This window comes from Frieseomelitta varia, unplaced genomic scaffold (genome assembly GCF_011392965.1).
Source record: "Frieseomelitta varia isolate USP_RPSP 00005682 unplaced genomic scaffold, Fvar_1.2 scaffold_146, whole genome shotgun sequence".
NCBI lineage: Eukaryota > Metazoa > Arthropoda > Insecta > Hymenoptera > Apidae > Frieseomelitta > Frieseomelitta varia.
The window spans coordinates 540,347-558,495 of NW_025109150.1; the positions used below are offsets into that span (position 1 = coordinate 540,347).

Sequence of the window (18,149 nt, forward strand, 5' to 3'; positions counted from 1 at the left end):
AACATCGAATATCGGTTGACTTCGACGCTAGGCGCACAGCCACTTGCGGCTTGTACGAGTGAGTGTTCGAAACTCGTACTCGAGGGACTCTAGGCCGCTACAAATATAACGGATGATACTTACGACCAGTTTAATAAAAAGTTCAATGAAATTAACCACTACGTTAAATATCGTATACGTGTGTGATGTACGTGCAAAAAGGAGAGAAGAGAGAGAGAGAGAGAGACGCATGAAACGCGTCCTGCTTTACGCGATGCTGCCTTCCCGAGCGAACGAGACGAGAAAGGCCGAGCGAACGTGTTTGGTTACGCGTTGGTGGTAGTACCGAGAAAAGTCCTCGAGCATGTTGGTCGATTTTTTTCGCCGCTGGTATCGGGGAGGTACCGTGAACGGACACACGCAGCAGCATCCGCAGCTCGCTTCGATCGCGACGGAAAAAAAAAAAACTAGAAAATCCGCCGAGCTAGGAAGAAGCTGCTCGCGGCTCGTCGAATACTAGTCGCTAAACTAGTTTGTCCGGAAGCGAAAAACGGCCCGTGCTCACATCCTCTCGTTCTCGGAACGTGGAAACGATCGCGATCGCGATCACGGCGGCGACACACGCGCGGCGAGCAAGAAGCGGAAGAGCAACGTCGATGGAATTCGTCGAAACGAAGAGAGAACCTCGAAGAGAGGCTGCTGAGTGGCACTGCTTGCGATCTTCGTTCCCACCTTTGTCATATTTTCCTTTGCTGCGTCCTTTTCTCTTTCTCCTTTTTATTAATTGCGGGATTGTTGGCGAGAAAGTGCGTAAAGTGCTGTACTTTGTATCAGGGGAGAGTCTTTGCACTAGTAACAGTCGAAGGTTTTTGTTATTGTCTTGAAGATTTCAAGAAACGAGTTGGTTGCTGAAACAAAACTTAAATGGAGGGGGATGATTTTTGTGAAATTTAATTGACAATTCGCGAAAATAACGTGACCATGATTTTGAAATCTGAAATTTGCAATTGGAGCACAGAAATTCGTCACCGATCGACCGCGATTGTTAAATCAGTAGATTTTTAAATCTGAATGAAATCTGGCAGGGAAAGGGTCGAAACTAATTTTGACCTTTGTCTCCTCTCTGTACAATTTTCTTAGATATTTACTTTCTGTAGTAAAGGACTTCAAGAAAATTTCAAAAAACGAGTTGGTTGCTGAAACAAAACTTAAATGGAGAGGGATGATTTTTGTGAAATTTAATTGACGAGAATTGGCAATTCGCGGAAATAACGTGATTATGATTTTTAATCTGAAATTTGCAATTGGAGCACAGAAATTCGTCACCGATCGACCGATTGTTAAATCAGCAGATTTTTAAATCTGAATGAAATCTGGCAGGAAAAGGGTCGAAACTAATTTTGACCTTTGTCTCCTCTCTATTTTCTTAGATATTTACTTTCTGTAATAAAGGATTTCAAGTTTAAAAATAATCTTCGAACGCAGAGAACAAGAAGATTGCAGTTACAGCGATTGAATTATTGTTTCAGACCTGGCGGATGCTAACCTGTTCCAACAAGATGGAGTCACCACGTACTCGCAACTGCTGTTCGATGTTGCTAGACAACAGGTTGTCGTTGGCGCTAGGTACGTGTATCGGCTAGAGTTGAGACACATCGCTTTCGAATACCAAAAAATTACTCAAATTCATCTCAAACTTGCCTTTACTCCAATCCTGCTGTTCTTTAATACTAGAACCATCGGCACATAAAGATTGAAGCATACAATTTCCACCAGAGACATCGAAGTCCAAGAAATAGGGAAACTTTATAACATAGTGGAAAGCGTACAAACTTTTATTTATATATCTTACGAAAAATCATTTCAATCGATTACACATCTGTGAAATGTCCAACAGAAATTATAAATTTGTCATTTTGACCGTTTTGGTAGTTCCAACTAGTGTTAACTAGTGTCAAGAGATTTTATTTATGTATCTTACGAGAAATCATTTAAATCGATTACACATCTGTGTAAAATGTCCAACAGAAATTATAAATTTGTCATTTTGACCATTTTGATAGTTCCAACTAGTGTTAACTAGTGTCAAGAGATTTTATTTATGTATCTTACGAGAAATCATTTAAATCGATTACACATCTGTGTAAAATGTCTAACAGAATTATAAATTTGTCCATTTTGACCATTTTGGTAGTTCCAACTAGTGTTAACTAGTATCAAGAAATTTTATTTATGTATCTTACGAGAAATCATTTAAATCGATTACACGTCTGTGTAAAATGTCTAACAGAATTATAAATTTGTCCATTTTGACCATTTTGGTAGTTCCAACTAGTGTTAACTAGTATCAAGAAATTTTATTTATGTATCTTACGAAAAATCATTTAAATCGTTTACACATCTGTGAAATGTCTATTGAAAATTATAAATTTGCCATTTTGACCACTCTGATGGTTCTAGTGTTAACCACTTGCGTTGGCAGCTGACTGCGGACCGTAACGAGTGACCAAACCGTGTAGAATAAATCGTTTTCTCTTTGAATTCATCGGTATAGAAATCACTGGATAGAAATTACTGTTTCGCCTACTTAATTATACTTAAGTATACTTAAAACTATTACAAGAAAATATTACAATTTTGGGACGAAACAATTCTCGACGCGCGTGGCACGTCGTTCCAGCGCAAGTGGTTAACCAGTATCAATATCGAGCGATTCTACGACCTCGCTGCATGTCGTTTCCAATTCCTATTAGGTTTTCGTCTATTTCTAAGTCCTAAGAGTTCCGAGAAGAAGACGAACGCGGAAGCGCGATCGAGAAACAACGCGCGTCGAATGCGAAGAATCGAGACCGATCGCGAGATCGAGAGACGACGGCGGTTTGGCGATTCGCCGAGTCGTCGACCGGTTATTTCTTTTCGACGAAAGAGAAACGTCGACGGGAGCCCGCGCGTCTTTGGCTGCTCGCCAAATTGCTGGTCTTTTACGTAAACCCACTCGAAAATATGTTTCTCCCATCCCAGTTTCCCATCGATCCTCGAGAGACCTTCTACTGTTGTTACTAGACTGCGGATTTTTCTGCATTTACGGCGAACAGCGACGAAAAATCGTCGACAATTTATAAACTTGGCAAGAAAAGATCATACAACGATCCACTTTGGTCTCATTTTAAAGCGCGAAGCTCCTCCATTTTTGATAGTCGCGAGTTCGTTTTGCTCTCGAAGATGATTTTACATCGGAAAGCGAGGGCGCTTTTCTTTCTTCTCTTCTAAAATTGTAAAAATTCAAAATTCGTGCATAAGAATGTTGAAAGAGAAATTTCTCAGTGAGCAGAGATTCATCAACGTTTTGGAAATTGAAGTTTTTCTTCTTTATGATCAGAGAGTATCAGAGTTAAACGATAATAATTCAACAAATCTTGATATTTGCGTACAATGTTTAAAATTGTATAATGTCGTTTAAAATTATAAAATAAAAATAATGTTTAAAAGAATTATATAAAATATAGTAAATTACACGTCATTACAAATTTTTCTTTGGAATTATCTTCATGAAAAATATGAATCTCTGCGTAAATATTGGCAATTTAATTATTAGCGATGGAAAATATAAAACTGAGATTGAATAAAAGACGAGCGAGTGTTCAGTTAAACTTGTAATTTATTAATAATACGGGAACTGTGTTCAACAGTTTAGGCCATCTGCGATAGTGATATCGTAATGGCAATTAATCACATATTTCTAGGAAATATTTCTACGTGCTATTGTATGTACAAAATGAATCTTTGGATGTTTGTGCTGTACTTGTTTCTGGGTTTTCCTAGAAATATTTCGATAAATAGAACGCGTGCACAACGATTTCAAAGAAGCCTCGAGGAAAATGGAAAAGTTCTCAGTATGAAGTGGATTCACTGAATGATTCTTTGACGAGATTCTCGAAACAGATTTTACTGCCGAGAATAGGAAAAGATTGTTCGAAAGCAATATATTTCCTCAGCTAATTGTCGATTGGTTAATTCTTGAATTGAATACCCTTCGAAGAAGTAACGACGTATTTAAAATAAGATGTTTGCATCGATAATGGATTGTATCGTGTCCAGCCTTAAAAACGAGGCTTTAGATCAGTTTTTCGGCCTGATGCCCCACCCCTGTGACGCATAATCTTATCTTAACAAGCCTCCAAAAGAAAGAACATGACGCCCATGAAAGAAAGAAATTAGAAAGTTAAATTTTTATTTAAAGAAATGTCAGAAATGGGTCCTACGTAGATAGAAAAATTTCATTCTACATTCATCTTTACGCGTGAAGCAACTCCTTGTCGATTATCTGCCCCTGCTCGATCCAAAGCCAGCCAAGTTGAAGTACATGTTTGTCCAAATTTTCCAAAGCGAAAAGCCTCGGATGAGAGAGGAAAAAAAAAAGAAAAAATTTCGTACCGAATTTTCCACTTTCACTGTCCTCTCACGTACATTCGATCACCTTCGTTTCGATTCTATCGCTATTTCCTATTGTCCAGGTGTCCAGCGACGAAGCTAGTTTCTCTTTAGCGGTGTGTATCGTTCCCCGATTCAATAATGCAGCGGCGACATGCGCGAAAAAAGAATCGCCTCGTCTGCACCTGAGGGCCTCGCCGCGACAAGACAGACAAGCAGCCGCATTCCATCCACTCGATCGCCCCTCTCGAAATCGTCGAGGAACGCGCGAACACGTTGGTGATCGATTTTCGCGATCGGGGCACCGATCGAATCGAGCGTGGAAAGGAGCGTACGCCCTCGTCTTACCTTCTATTAATAGAATAGCTAGTTATTAACCGCAACCCACGTACACGCGGCCAACTGGTCGACGAAATGGGCGCGCGTATGCCTGTCTCGTTCCCGAGAGGGGAGAAAAGTCGCAGGAAATGTGAGGTCGTTCCCTCGGCGTGTTCGAAACGAAATCTTGGATCTTGAATTAGCTTTTGGCAATTTGAACGCAATTATTTCATAGACACGAAAGCGTGAAGCGAACCGAAGAGAACACCGGTGCCACGCGCGTCGAGAATTTTTCTGTCCCAAAATTGTAATGCCTTCTCAGTCTTAAGTATAGTTAAGTAAAACAAACTATAAATAGGCAAAACAAATTTATTACTTCTCTAATAATTTCGATCCAGTGATATATCATACCGACGAAGTTCGAAAAGAAAGCGACGGATCAATTGTATGTGATTCGGTCGCTCGTTATGGTCCGCAATCAGTTGTCGGCGCAAGTGGTGCCTTCTTGCGCTGGAATGACGTGCCGCGCACGTCGAGAATCTTTTGTAACAATTTTTCTCAGTTTTAAGTATACTTAAATGTAACACAGGTAAAACAAATGATGAAGTTTATTATTTCTCAATCATTTTTATCGAGTGATGTCGTACCGACGAGTAGAAAAGGGAAAAGAGAGCAACGATTTATTGTATACGGTTCGGTCGCTCGTTATGATCCGCGAACTAGTTGCCAGCGCAAGTGGTTAAGTACCAAATAATGTTTATTTAAACATTGAGTAATTTTTATTAATTTAAACATTATTTTTATTTATTACTGTTATTTATTTATTTTTTCAAGATTAAGTTTTGTTATTAGCATTTCTTTTTTACCTTAGCGAATTGGCGATGGAGACTCGCTACGTCGACTCGTTCATTTTCAATTCGAAAATTAATTTATTTAACAGCATGTCGCTACGTCGTACAGAAAATTGCATTAACTCTTCGTTCCTTGTATTGCGTATGACTTTCACCGTTGTGTCAAGGGACGGATACAGTTCGTTTTTTTTTTATCATATTTATCATAAGATTGTTCGTTACCATTGGATTAAATTATTTCAGATTTATCGTTAGATCGAATTTCTCACTTGTCGTGGGATAAATTGAACAAACAAACATTCGCAGCTACGTCGATTCAAAGTACGTGAAATCAGGTGTTGCAATCGGCACTCGGTGAAATCGTCCTGGTGGACGTCTTTCCCAAAACGGATCGCGCGATCGAGAGTCGATTGAAAGAAAAACGCGAGTGAAAACGCCCGACTCGTAGAAACGGCACGAGGAGGGAAAAGGTGTACACGCGACACGGCGCCACGATTTGCATTCTTCTAGTCCGATTCCCGTGCTCGGCAACCGTGGCGTCATTGAATGGTATATTATTGAGTGCATATCGCGACAGGATCGCGTTGCTGAAAACTGGCGGTTCCTTCTTGAGATTGATGAGGAACTAATTTTTTGTTTCTCTTTTTTTTTTTATATACTTTACTTTACTCCTGTTACTTTAAATATTTGTTACGAATTCAACAAGATACAAGATACGTAGATAAAAGAATGTACAAAGAAATACAATGTTACAGTGTTGAAGAACATTGAGAAGATACATTTTAGATGCAGATGTCTATAGTTTGTCCTAGAGAAAAAGTCGATATTGTTTGGTATATTACATACATAAGATTAATGGCAGAAATATTACTCTTTTCTTTACACAGCAAATAATGGTACAACCGAGTCGATTTTTTCAATTTTACCTCGAACTTCTCGCTCAGTTTTAGTTGAGAAAACTAAATTCTTCTAATATTTTAAAAGATCATTATTAACGATATACTGTCTAAAATTAAATTACGTTTGAACTTGCAATTGATTTTGTTTTGCCAACTATTATCATTAAATTAAAATTATATTAAATTATATTAATAATAATATTATTAATATTAATATAAATAATATTATTAATATTAAAGTTATATTGAAATATATTAAAATTATAAAATAAGTCTAAAGTTAAATTTTATTTGAATATACTTGCAAGTGATTTTGTTTTGTCAACTATTATTATTAAATTATAATTATATGAAATATAATAATAAAAATAATATTATTATTAATATAAATAATAATATTATTAATATTAAAATTATAAGTCTAAAATTAAATTATATTTGAACTTGCGATTGATTTTGTTTTGTCAACTATTATTATTAAATTAAAATTATATGAAACTATATTAACAATATTATTATTATTAATATAAATAATAATATTATTAATATTAAAATTGTAAAATAAGTCTAAAATTAAATTATATTTGAATATACGTGCAATTGATTTTGTTTTGTCAACTATTATTATTAAATTATAATTATATGAAATTATATTTTATTTATATTAATATAAATAACAATATTATTAATATTAAAATTATAAGTCTAAAACTAAATTATATTTGGATATACGTGCAATTGATTTTGTTTCGTCAACTATTATTATTAAATTAAAATTACATGAAATTATATTAATAATAATATTATTATTAATATAAATGACAACATTATTAATATTAAAATTGTAAAATAAGTCTAAATCATTAAATCATCATTTGAACTTTGTAATATGATTTTGTTTCGTCAATTACTTATTATTACAGATTTTTATTATTATTGTAGAACTTTCTCGTTGAAAGACTTCGTCATCAATCGCACAATTGACACTTACTCGGTGCTCGTCTCTGGTACGGCCATCGAACTCCTCCACTAGACGCGTAACAAACGCGAGTCGTTGGACACAGTTTCGTTCGACGAGAACGAGGTCGCCGAACGATCCATCCTATTCGTTTAACGAACAGGAAGCAATCTGTCTCAATAGGATTGCCCGTACGTCGTCGTACTCTTGCGTACCTACTCGTGCCTACTCGACCCTCGAGTCGACCGTTCGCGTACTTTCTCGAATTCGCGCGCGGCTCATCCGCGACGTCAATCGCCGCTGGTTAAACCCTCGTTCAGTTGATGCCAGGATTAAACTGTGATTACAGTGGATGCATGTTCCGACGAACGGACCCGTGCGTTTGAAACGTACGTAAGCCTCGTTTATCCGGAACGTGTCGAGGGACAAGGTCGTCCTCTCGATTCACCGAGATAGTGATTTTCTGTTGTTCCGTATAATAAAAGATAGTAGAATAAGACTAACAAAAGTTTTATTATACGCACGTAGTATTTTTGTGCGGATCCATATTTTTTGTTTCGGGATTATGACTGAAAGAATAGAGCCTTCTTGGAAATAATTGAGAGAGTAATTCATTCAGAGAAAAATTAATTGTTATAGAAAGTAGTACCATATTCTGGATCTTTTAAATGTTATATTCATAAATTACACTTGTTTTGCATTGTAAAAAAATTTACTTTACGAACATTCTCGGTTTGTGAGAAATTCGTTGGATAATTTATCGTAATATGCTCCCGCTGTAATCATATGCTTCGGAGGATTTTGAGAATAGAGGTTTCAAGTTCAAGTTTTATTCAGAAAACACTTCATTATAAATTTTCGTGACGAAAGCAATATAGAAAATATCTGAAACATATTCGAGAAACGTCGAAATCCTTGAGATACAAGATATCGTTATATTTTATACAAGATTATTTTACTTTCTTTTTATTTTATTCTACAGTTTCATCTTCTTATACACACACGTACGTAAGAAAATAAAATTAGCAATTTCGACTCGGGCAGGGAAAAATTTCACTTGGTCCTTTGACCACCATCTTCATTGCGCTCTGCTCGAAGAACACCTCTTTTGCCGATGCTCTTCATTTTTTGTGTTTCGACGTGATGATATTTAAGCACGCGAAACGCGTAACATTCCTGTAAAAGTAAAAGGAGGGAAACGAAACGCAATGTTCTCGAGTTGATCGGCGTGGCGGATCCGATCTCCGCGGAGCCGCTTCGCTCGACTAACGATCGCTTTTGGCGCGACTGTCGCGGCGCGTAGTCGCGCATAGTCGCGGCGCGCGCCCACGTAGGCGCCGTTTATGCTTCGCTGCGAGTTTCCTGCGGCGTGATTGCGCGAACCATTCGGTCGTTCTCTCTCTCTCTCTCTTTTTCTCTGTCGTCGCGCCGGCAGCCGTGTGGCTTTTTACACGCCGTCCCACGCCGTCCCACAAAGCCAACCGGCCGGGCCTCGATTTCGTTCGTAGCCAAATGAAAACCAAATGAAATCGTTGCGATTCCAGAGATAATCTGTACCGGTTGACGCTAACCTCGCTGACGCCGCTCGAGCACGCCACTTGGCCAGCCCCGGACGATAAGAGCAACACCTGTCAGAACAAGGGCCAAAGCGTGGATGACTGTCGCAACTACGTGAAGGTTCTGCTCACCAATGGAAAGAGCCTGTTCACTTGCGGCACGTACGCGTTCAGCCCTTGGTGCACGTGGAGAGAGGTAAGCAGGGAGGATCAGAGACGAAGGATATTCTACGAATGAAAATGAACACTATCTAATTAACACTGAAAACTATCGGCGTGAAAAGCATAAAATTTCCATCAGAGAACGTTGGAGCAAGAGGATGAAAAAGCATTGTGACACGATAAATTGCACGTGATTTTATATGCACGTGTTACGAAGAATTTTGTATCTTTAAAAAGTATGGTTTTGTATTTAGGGAAATTAAATTTCAATCTGAATTCTTTATCACACGAAAATTGTTAGGAAAGCGGGGAATTGGTGAAATGTATATGTTGTCCCGCAACAGAGTTTATTTAAGTGGAACTTTATTGCAATTGTTGCGCCGATACTTCTCTGATATATATTTTTATATATTTTATATATTTTTATCAGTATATATAAAAGAATTCGAACGAATTCACTTGGCAAAAATTTAAACGAACGTGCCTCCATTTTCTGTATATTTGCGTGTGTTTCATATGTTTTTGCTTTTGAACTTTAAATTGTTACAAGTGCACGAAACTCTCGAAGTCTAGTAATTGTTTCAAGTTAGAAATGTCAGAATCTATGCGCGAAACACGTTAATAATAAAATCTGGCGACAACTGTCTGCGTAGATTCTACTTTTTCTTTTTTTTCTTTTTGCATTCGTAAAACGTCAATTTGCATAAACGTCCGTAGTCTCGATATATGGTAGTCATAAATTAAAGCTTCAAGAATGATATGGCTGCACCTGAGATTATAGAGGAAATTTAAATCTTACGATCTTTTATTAAAACCACCTTTCACTTCTTATTCAATAACAATTGCCAGTCGATATTCTCGAAAGCCTCGAGCAAAAAGAATTTTACGCAGATTTTCATGCAAATTTGTGTCTTTGAGAATGTAATTAAAAAAGGAATATCTTGGGAGATAGAAGATGTGTTTTACCACACTATATTCTTTTTTTACATCGTATGTATTTTATGCAAATTTGAACTTTATCACGGGGAATTTTATAATTGCATAAAATGCATAAAACTGCATAAAAATATGTGATTTAAACGCAACTCTGTGCACTCTGTGTCGAAAACAGATTAGTATTTTTTGTTAGCTTATCAACTTCTTTCGACAGTTAATTGAAGCTTAGCTTGCAATTAATACGATTTAAATAAGCTGTCTAACTCTTTAACTTTAATTAAAGGCAAGCATTTCAATTTTTATTTCACGCGAAATTATATTTTTTAATATTAGAAGTCTGAAAGGAAAGTTCGTTTGATAATTAATAATAATGAAAGAAAATTCATTTGATAATTTTTTTATCGTTGCATCTTCCACCTAGACTCTACGATTTTGTGAAATTTCAAGAAATTGAAATATCTATGATAAAATAAAATATCTATTTATTAATTATTCTCTGACTTTCAATGGGTTTGGAATTAGAAAATTATAAAAAGAATATTATACAATTGCCAACGATAGAAGAGAATGTTTCCAATCCGGTAGTATAACTGAAAAAGTAGTGATTCTACGTACTTATAAAATTTATAAAAATCATTTCTTAAATTCGATCATTCTTCTTGAAAACGAAGCATCGTACATTTTTGACTTGTCTTTCCACACTTTCAAATTTTCAAACTCAAAAAAAAAAAAAAAAAAAAAAAATTGTATCCCTGTGTATCTATTCCCACTTGCACGTAACACGTTAAAAATCGATTCGATTTCTCGCAGATCGAGAACATCAGCAGCGTGACAAGCGAGATGTCGGGTGTAGCGATGTGTCCTTACTCGCCGCACGCGAACGTAACCGCGTTATTAGCCAGGGGGCCAACAGGCGGCCTGTTCACCGGGGCGCCGACCGATTTTTCCGGCGCGGATCCAGCCATATGCAGAACGCTCGCCTCGCCGAATCTTCGCACTCACCAATACGACTCCAGGTGAGTCGAGCTTCGACAAAGTCAAAAATCTCCGTCAGCTTACACTTGTACAACGAACAATACCGCTTTCAGATGGCTGAACGATCCGCAGTTCGTCGGCAGCTTCGAGACGGAGGACCACGTGTACTTTTTATTTCGCGAATCGGCCGTCGAGTACATCAACTGCGGCAAGGTAACGCGTTCTTGACGAACGATCTGTTGACAGTGATCTAGCTGCCAACGTTCGAACAGAGATTTTTATCCATGAACCTTCGCGATAAGCAGGTTCAAAGTTCCGAGAGTACACGAGTACTTCTTTTCTCAAGTTTTGTCACCAGAAAGGAGAAAATTAAATGAAGTTCTTAATGTCTTAAGTGGGAGATATAGTTCGAAATTAAAGGTAGAATTTTCGCTTACCTGAATCTATCGACGGGTAAATAATTTATGCAATCGGGAGTTCGCGTAATGAGAATCCACTGAATCCTCTTTATTCACGTAGGAGTTCAGGTTCAGATAAATGGATTCAAGAAGCAAATATTCGTTTAATTTTGGTAAAAATAATTGACTAAAATTTGGTTCAAATAAATGCAGTTCTACTGCGAATGATTTCAAACTTACGAACAATGCAAAGTTGATAGCGACTTATGTTTCGAGTCGATAAATAATTAAAAGTGACATCGATATCTTACCAATCTTTCCAATTAATTATAAGACGAAAGGAAAAAAGGATGTCCTTTCTGCAAGTCGAGCGAATAATTAATTAAAAGACTAAACAGAGAATACTCCATATACAAATCCTGGAGTATTTCGTTTCTAGAAAAACACGACAAGAAACATTTTCTTACTCTTCGTATTCTTTTTTTTTTTTTTTTTGATAACGTAACGATTCACGAACAGTCTGATGATACTCTAGAAACCAGTGGATTTTTGTTTTTTTTTTATTAATTAACTCTAACCACGAAGTACCGCTTGCCAAGCCACAGTGCAATGTCTTTGGCCGATCTTTGTGTCTCACCGTGCACCATCATCCAAACCATCAACCTTTCCTCCCGCTTTGCTTTCAGAAAATCTACTCGAGAATAGCGAGGGTGTGTAAGAATGACCGCGGTGGTCAAATTATGATGAAAGAGGTCTGGACGACGTTTAGCAAGGCGCGATTAAATTGTTCTCTACCTGGCGAGTTTCCTTTCTACTACGACGAGATTCAGGGCGCGGTCTATCATCCGGAAGAGGGCATCGTTTACGCGACGTTCACCACGCCCATGTAAGTACAAGCCTGTCTCTCCCCATGTGCGTTACTTTGTACAGCATCGCGCGTATCGTCTCACATTCGTTTAATCATTTCTCCTTCATGTCTGCGCCGCTACACATTCGCTCGCGAAGGAACACGTGAGAAAATGGTACGTACAATTTCCCCGAGATTTTTGTTCGAACGAAGAAGGGCCCGCTGCGCTGAACAGGAAGGTCTATTCCTTTTTTTTTTTTTTTTTTTTAAGTAGTTTCCAGCGAACCGATAAAGTTCAATCGAATTATTTCTTCGAACGTAGCTATGAATTCGTGGTTGGTTGGTACATTTGCACACTTTGAGCATTATGAGAAAATTATGTGTATTTATTTTGGATGAGTTGTCGACGATTTAACCCATTGCGCTGGCAACCGACTGCGGACCATAACGAGCGACCGAGGCCGTATACAATTAATTCGTCGATTTCTATTTCAACTCGTCGGTGTTATACATCACTATAGATAAAAATTATTGAGAAGTAATAGATTTATTTACTTTATCCTGCGTATTCCGTATTCAAATATACTTAAAACTGAGAAAGTATTATAGTAATTTTGGGGCAAAAAATTCCAGCGCAAGTGGTTCAAATCGAATCACTTTTCCGAATGAATCGCGATCGACTAATATCCGCAAGGCAGCAAACTTTCGCACCTTTGAATGTGAATCGTACTTCTCTTTCCAAGTATTGTCAATTACGATCTTGCGATACAATATTCGTAGTGCCAAATAATTGTATCAATATCATTCCGTAAGAATGACAAAACTTCGTGAACAATTTTATTGAGAGGATCATTTAAATACCGATTGCAACGAGGATCGTGTCGAACACATGTTGCACACATAGATAGGAAATAGCTTTACGCCTTCAAAAAACCAAAAAATTTCTTCGGTGTGATTTTACAGTGACGAGACGCACCGTATCTTTAGTTCCCTTGCCATCCTCTGTTTTCGTTTCTTTTTTTCACTTCACTGTTTCTTTCGCCTCTTTCGGAGCAACGAAGAAGGGGAGAAAGGGCGCGAGTAGCCTAAAGTCAAGACGCGTGTGTATTTTTAGCAATGGAATTGCCGGCTCGGCGATATGCGCGTTCAACATGTCGGCGATCACCGCGAGCTTCAACGGGCCTTTCAAGCACCAGGAGAATTCGGGCGCCGCCTGGGAGAGGAGGCCGGTTTCTCATCAGAATCGTCAACGATGCGGCAACACGGCGAACGTCGCTCCACATCAGATCATAGACAATCAGAGGTACCAGCTGATGGACGACGCGGTTCAGAGCACCACTCTGGGACCGCTGCATACAGCTCTACTCGAGAGATTCACGTTGATCGCACTCGACGTCACGCCGACTAAACTGCACCGCGGCGTCACTGTCCTGTACGTGGCTACCGACGTTGGCCTGATCAAGAAGATCTCGGTTTTACCGCGTACGCAGGAGACCTGTGTCGTTGAAGTCTGGGGTCCCTTGCCCTCGACACCGATGACCATGCAGTTCTTGAAAGACACGCAGAGTCTGTACGTCGGCACCGAGCTCGGCCTCTCGAGGTAAATGTGACATTCCAGCGAATGAACCGAGTCGGATTATTATATTTATTGGTACTGCTATCTAGGCTATGTGATAAAATCTCTATCAGTTTCCATAATTCTAATTGCGACTGATCGTGATATTTTAAACAGATATTTGATTGATATTTTAAACAGATTTCTGATTGCGTATATTAATATTCTGACCAAGTATAATAACTAATTTCTGATTAAATATATTGTACTAATATAAATGTAGGACTCGTGTAGCTGTACGGCACATCATTCCAGATATAATTATCACTTTCCATGATTCTGATTATTTGATTGTGATGTTGATATTTTAATCGTAACAGGTTTCTGATTACATATAGTAATATTCCAAGTATAATTGTTAATTTCTGTTTAAATATATAAAGTATATAAAGTGCGATTAAATGTATCATAAGGACAAACTGTACTAGCACTTTCATATTTGCTTTGATTACTTATTACTCGTTCATGCATACAATATTTTTCGAACAGTGTGAACCCAGTATAACTGAAAACTGATTATTTAACTCTTTTGCAGGATACCAGCTGCACAATGCCACAGACATCGAAGTCGCCAGGCCTGTCTGAACGCTCAGGAACCGTATTGCGGTTGGAACGAGCATCTGATGAAATGCGCTCCAGCTCCGAAGCAAAACCATCTAGCTAATCACTGGCATCAAGAAGTCACCAAGTGTCCTGTTCTCACGGATCCTGTGGATGGTGGTTGGAGTGCCTGGAGTTCTTGGTCCTCGTGTCAACATGGCAATACGGATCACGCACACTCTCATTCACACGTCCATTTGCACCCTCACACCGAGACGGTAAGTCCATAGCACGCGTTACGTACATATTACACAGATATCAGATGATTCTGATCAAATCTTCTAATACTCTAATTACGATAAGCAATATACTATTCCTCTTTCTCTCATTCTAAACATTTCTTACAAGGTAGAGAAAATACGTGTTAAATGAATCTTTATTTCAGCCTTTTGGCCTAGAAATAGACCTCACTTACTTACATTATTCTTTACACTTTGTCTTCCCTTTTAATTCCCTTAGTTGTCAAGTGTTATTTCTTTTCCCTTATATACTAGCATTGCGTGCCAGACTTTAACCTAATCTTATACTATAAATAGAAATAGAAAATGATATATGCACAATGCCTTAACACTTAATATATTTCTCTATATTTTCTTTACTCTAGTTGTGTCTCTATATTTGGTTTTCTGTTTCTTCTTCTTTCTTTTTCTTTTTCTATTTTTCTGAGCCAGACCACCGCTTCCGCATCACCCTCTTCCGCTAGGATCCTTTCCATGTTGAGACCAGTGCTAAAACGTTCCTTCCTCCTCTTCACATAGCAGACATTCTCTCTCTGCTCCCTTTGCCCAAAACTTGTTGGCATTTTCGGTAGAACCGCATCTCGCTCTAGCCAATATTCTTTGCTCTCCGTTCCTTCTCCTTTCTCTTAAATATTTTGGCAAAGTACTTATATCTTCTATTGTATCTGGTTTCCTTGATTCGGGTCCAGTTTGTTTCTCCACCTCTATTTTAGAGAAAATACATTAAAAGAACACATATTTTAGAATGTGATTCTGAGATATACATACACATAATTCTAATTATCAAATTTTAACATATCTATTTTTTTGAAGTAATTCAGAAAAACCAAGATTAGATTCCATTTTGATCCTATGCCTGAGTATTTTCAGCTGTGACATATCTTTCTGATAATCTGTCATTCCACTATATCAGTCCACTATTCTTGTCTTCTTTCGTTCCGCATAATCGTGAGTGCAAACCGAAAGCGAATCCTTTCTTTCCTTTCTTTAGGTGTTGGACACTTGTCAGTGTCAAACGCGAGACTGCAACAACCCGCCTCCGCAGCATGGCGGAGCAACTTGTTCAGGAGCTAGGGTCAGGGTGACGAACTGCACGGTTCACGGTGGCTGGACAGCCTGGTCAGCCTGGTCAGCGTGTTCGCAAACGTGTGGCTTCGCGATGAAAACACGTCGGCGCACGTGTACGAATCCAGCACCGGCTTTCGGTGGAAGAGTCTGCGTTGGTCACGATCACGACGACATCGTCTGCATAGATCTTCCACCGTGCCCTACGCCTGCCAAGGTCGCACCACCGCCGCAACAAACCATCGGTCAGTGGTCATCTTGGGGCACTTGGAACGCTTGCTCCCGACCTTGCAACGGTGGTAAGCTTCAACTATCTTTTTTTCTAAAATATTGTCCTATCGTTTATGATCTTTATGATAATTTTATAACTTCACGTTTGATGAAAAACATCAGTTTAATAATTTGATAAATGAACGATATATTTCTTATCTACTAGTGGTGACAAATAAACGAAACAAAGAAAATAAGATAAAATAAACAAATAAAATAGATAAATATAAAAATATAATAAATATAAAAAATAAGATAAATAAATAAATGAAAAAATTAACATAAAACTCGAGTCTCTTCCTTTACAAACCTGTACAAACTCTTTTTGAGCACTTTCTCCCACGCCTCTATATTTTACAAAACCAATTCACACCATCGATAATTCAGAGTCCCAATTCCACCAACATTTCTTCCATTTCTATGTATTTTTATGCTCTCTCGTTTTATAATCACTTCTTCTAAGATATCGTTTATAACACCCGTCTGTTTGATCTGCAGGAATACGAATACGAAGAAGAACGTGCGAGAATCCTTCGCCACGAAAGTCTCCCACCGTCGAGTGCAATGGATGCGACTTCCAGGTAAGCACGATTGATATTTATACGAATAAAATACTGAAATGATGTTTAGACATCCAAATGAACGTGAGTTCGGCGAGATTAGTTGTTTTCGATGGATCGAAAATACAATACGCAAGACTGACAATTCTTCCAAACAACGTAACATCAAAATCGCGCGCTCACCTCTCGTTTCCTTTCTCGTCTATTCCACTTTTTTGTTCGACAGATCGAAGAATGCAACTCGCACCAATGCATCGAGACGAAAAGATACTCCGGATGGACACCGTGGCTAGCGGTGAACGGCAGCCTTCAGAGCGCAAGCATCGGCTACGTGGAGAAACGGTTCCGATTCAGTTGCCGTGCTCAGACCGACGATCCATCCAGCGTCAGGGTGCAACTGGCAAAGGAGGAGGAACGCTACTGTAGAAACGACGGTTCTTGCCTAAGAGGGAACGTGAATCAAAATTCGTACGGTGACCTCGGTACGGAAGCTGGCTGGAGCGAATGGTCCGCGTGGCGACCTTGCGATCGTCCATGCGGCGGAGGTTCCCAACACAGGATCAGACAGTGCGAGTCACCTCCTTGCGAGGGTTTGTCCGTGCAGACCAGATTGTGCAACGTGCACCCGTGTCGGTTGAGCCAAGCCGGAAACGCAGCTACCGAGGGCCAGTGGTCCTGTTGGACAGACTGGTCGGAATGTTCGGTGTCGTGCGGCGTTGGCGTGCGTTTACGAACGAGAGAATGCCTCGGGCCGGAAAGTTGCGAAGGCCCGAGACTAGTTAGAGAGACCTGCGAGATGCCTAGCTGCGAGTCTCTGGCCGGTTGGGACTCGTGGTCGCGTTGGACGCCCTGTGACGACGATCATCAGCAACATAGGAAGAGACAGTGTCTTCAACATGGGAACGGACTGTGCCAGGGGCTCGGCAGAGAGACCCGCGATTGTTTGCCCGATTGCATGGATAACGGTGAGTGCGATCGAACGAATTCTCTTTCTGAATCATTCGGAAATGGCCCAGACTCGTTGACAATTTTTGTAGATTAATGACTAAGCGATGACTTGATAATAATTGATAATAATTTTCATCGCTTGCAAGTGATTGCATGTGTAGTTTGAAAAGCACGAGATAACTTTCGATAATGATTGCGCAGACGTTGTTTCTGAATTATTTGCAGGAACATTCTTCAGTCTAGATAAGCAAACGCTGCTGCACGTTGATGTATCGTTTGTGCATTGTACGATTTTTCAGACGTGAACGCTCTAAGATCAAGCATAGAACGTTCGGGTGTAACTATCGGAGCTGTGGTGGGCAGCTGCGTAGTCGGATTCCTGGTTGGCTTGGCCGTGACCGCGGTGTTGAGCTTCTGTTATCTGAAGCGGCGTCAACAGCGAATTCCTGGCAGCCCTCACTACATCAGCAAACAAAACTCCTACGTCTCGGTTCCGTTGAAGGATGTAAGTCGATAATCTCTGCTACACTGCGGATGTTTAC

General features: G+C 39.1%; 1 protein-coding gene across 3 annotated transcripts in view; it reads left to right on the top strand.

The window, feature by feature from the left end:
- The window catches only part of LOC122534026 (semaphorin-5A), a 55,331-nt gene that overhangs the window by 35,588 nt on the left and 1,594 nt on the right, over positions 1 to 18,149 (top strand). For all 3 annotated transcript variants that reach the window (XM_043664307.1, XM_043664290.1, XM_043664298.1), the window contains exons 3-13: positions 1,509 to 1,605; positions 8,981 to 9,188; positions 10,901 to 11,106; positions 11,179 to 11,278; positions 12,150 to 12,349; positions 13,425 to 13,910; positions 14,461 to 14,743; positions 15,756 to 16,128; positions 16,598 to 16,680; positions 16,886 to 17,624; positions 17,907 to 18,112. In XM_043664307.1, coding sequence (XP_043520242.1) covers positions 1,509 to 1,605; positions 8,981 to 9,188; positions 10,901 to 11,106; positions 11,179 to 11,278; positions 12,150 to 12,349; positions 13,425 to 13,910; positions 14,461 to 14,743; positions 15,756 to 16,128; positions 16,598 to 16,680; positions 16,886 to 17,624; positions 17,907 to 18,112 — 2,981 coding nt within the window. The remainder of the gene's footprint in view (positions 1 to 1,508; positions 1,606 to 8,980; positions 9,189 to 10,900; positions 11,107 to 11,178; positions 11,279 to 12,149; positions 12,350 to 13,424; positions 13,911 to 14,460; positions 14,744 to 15,755; positions 16,129 to 16,597; positions 16,681 to 16,885; positions 17,625 to 17,906; positions 18,113 to 18,149) is intronic.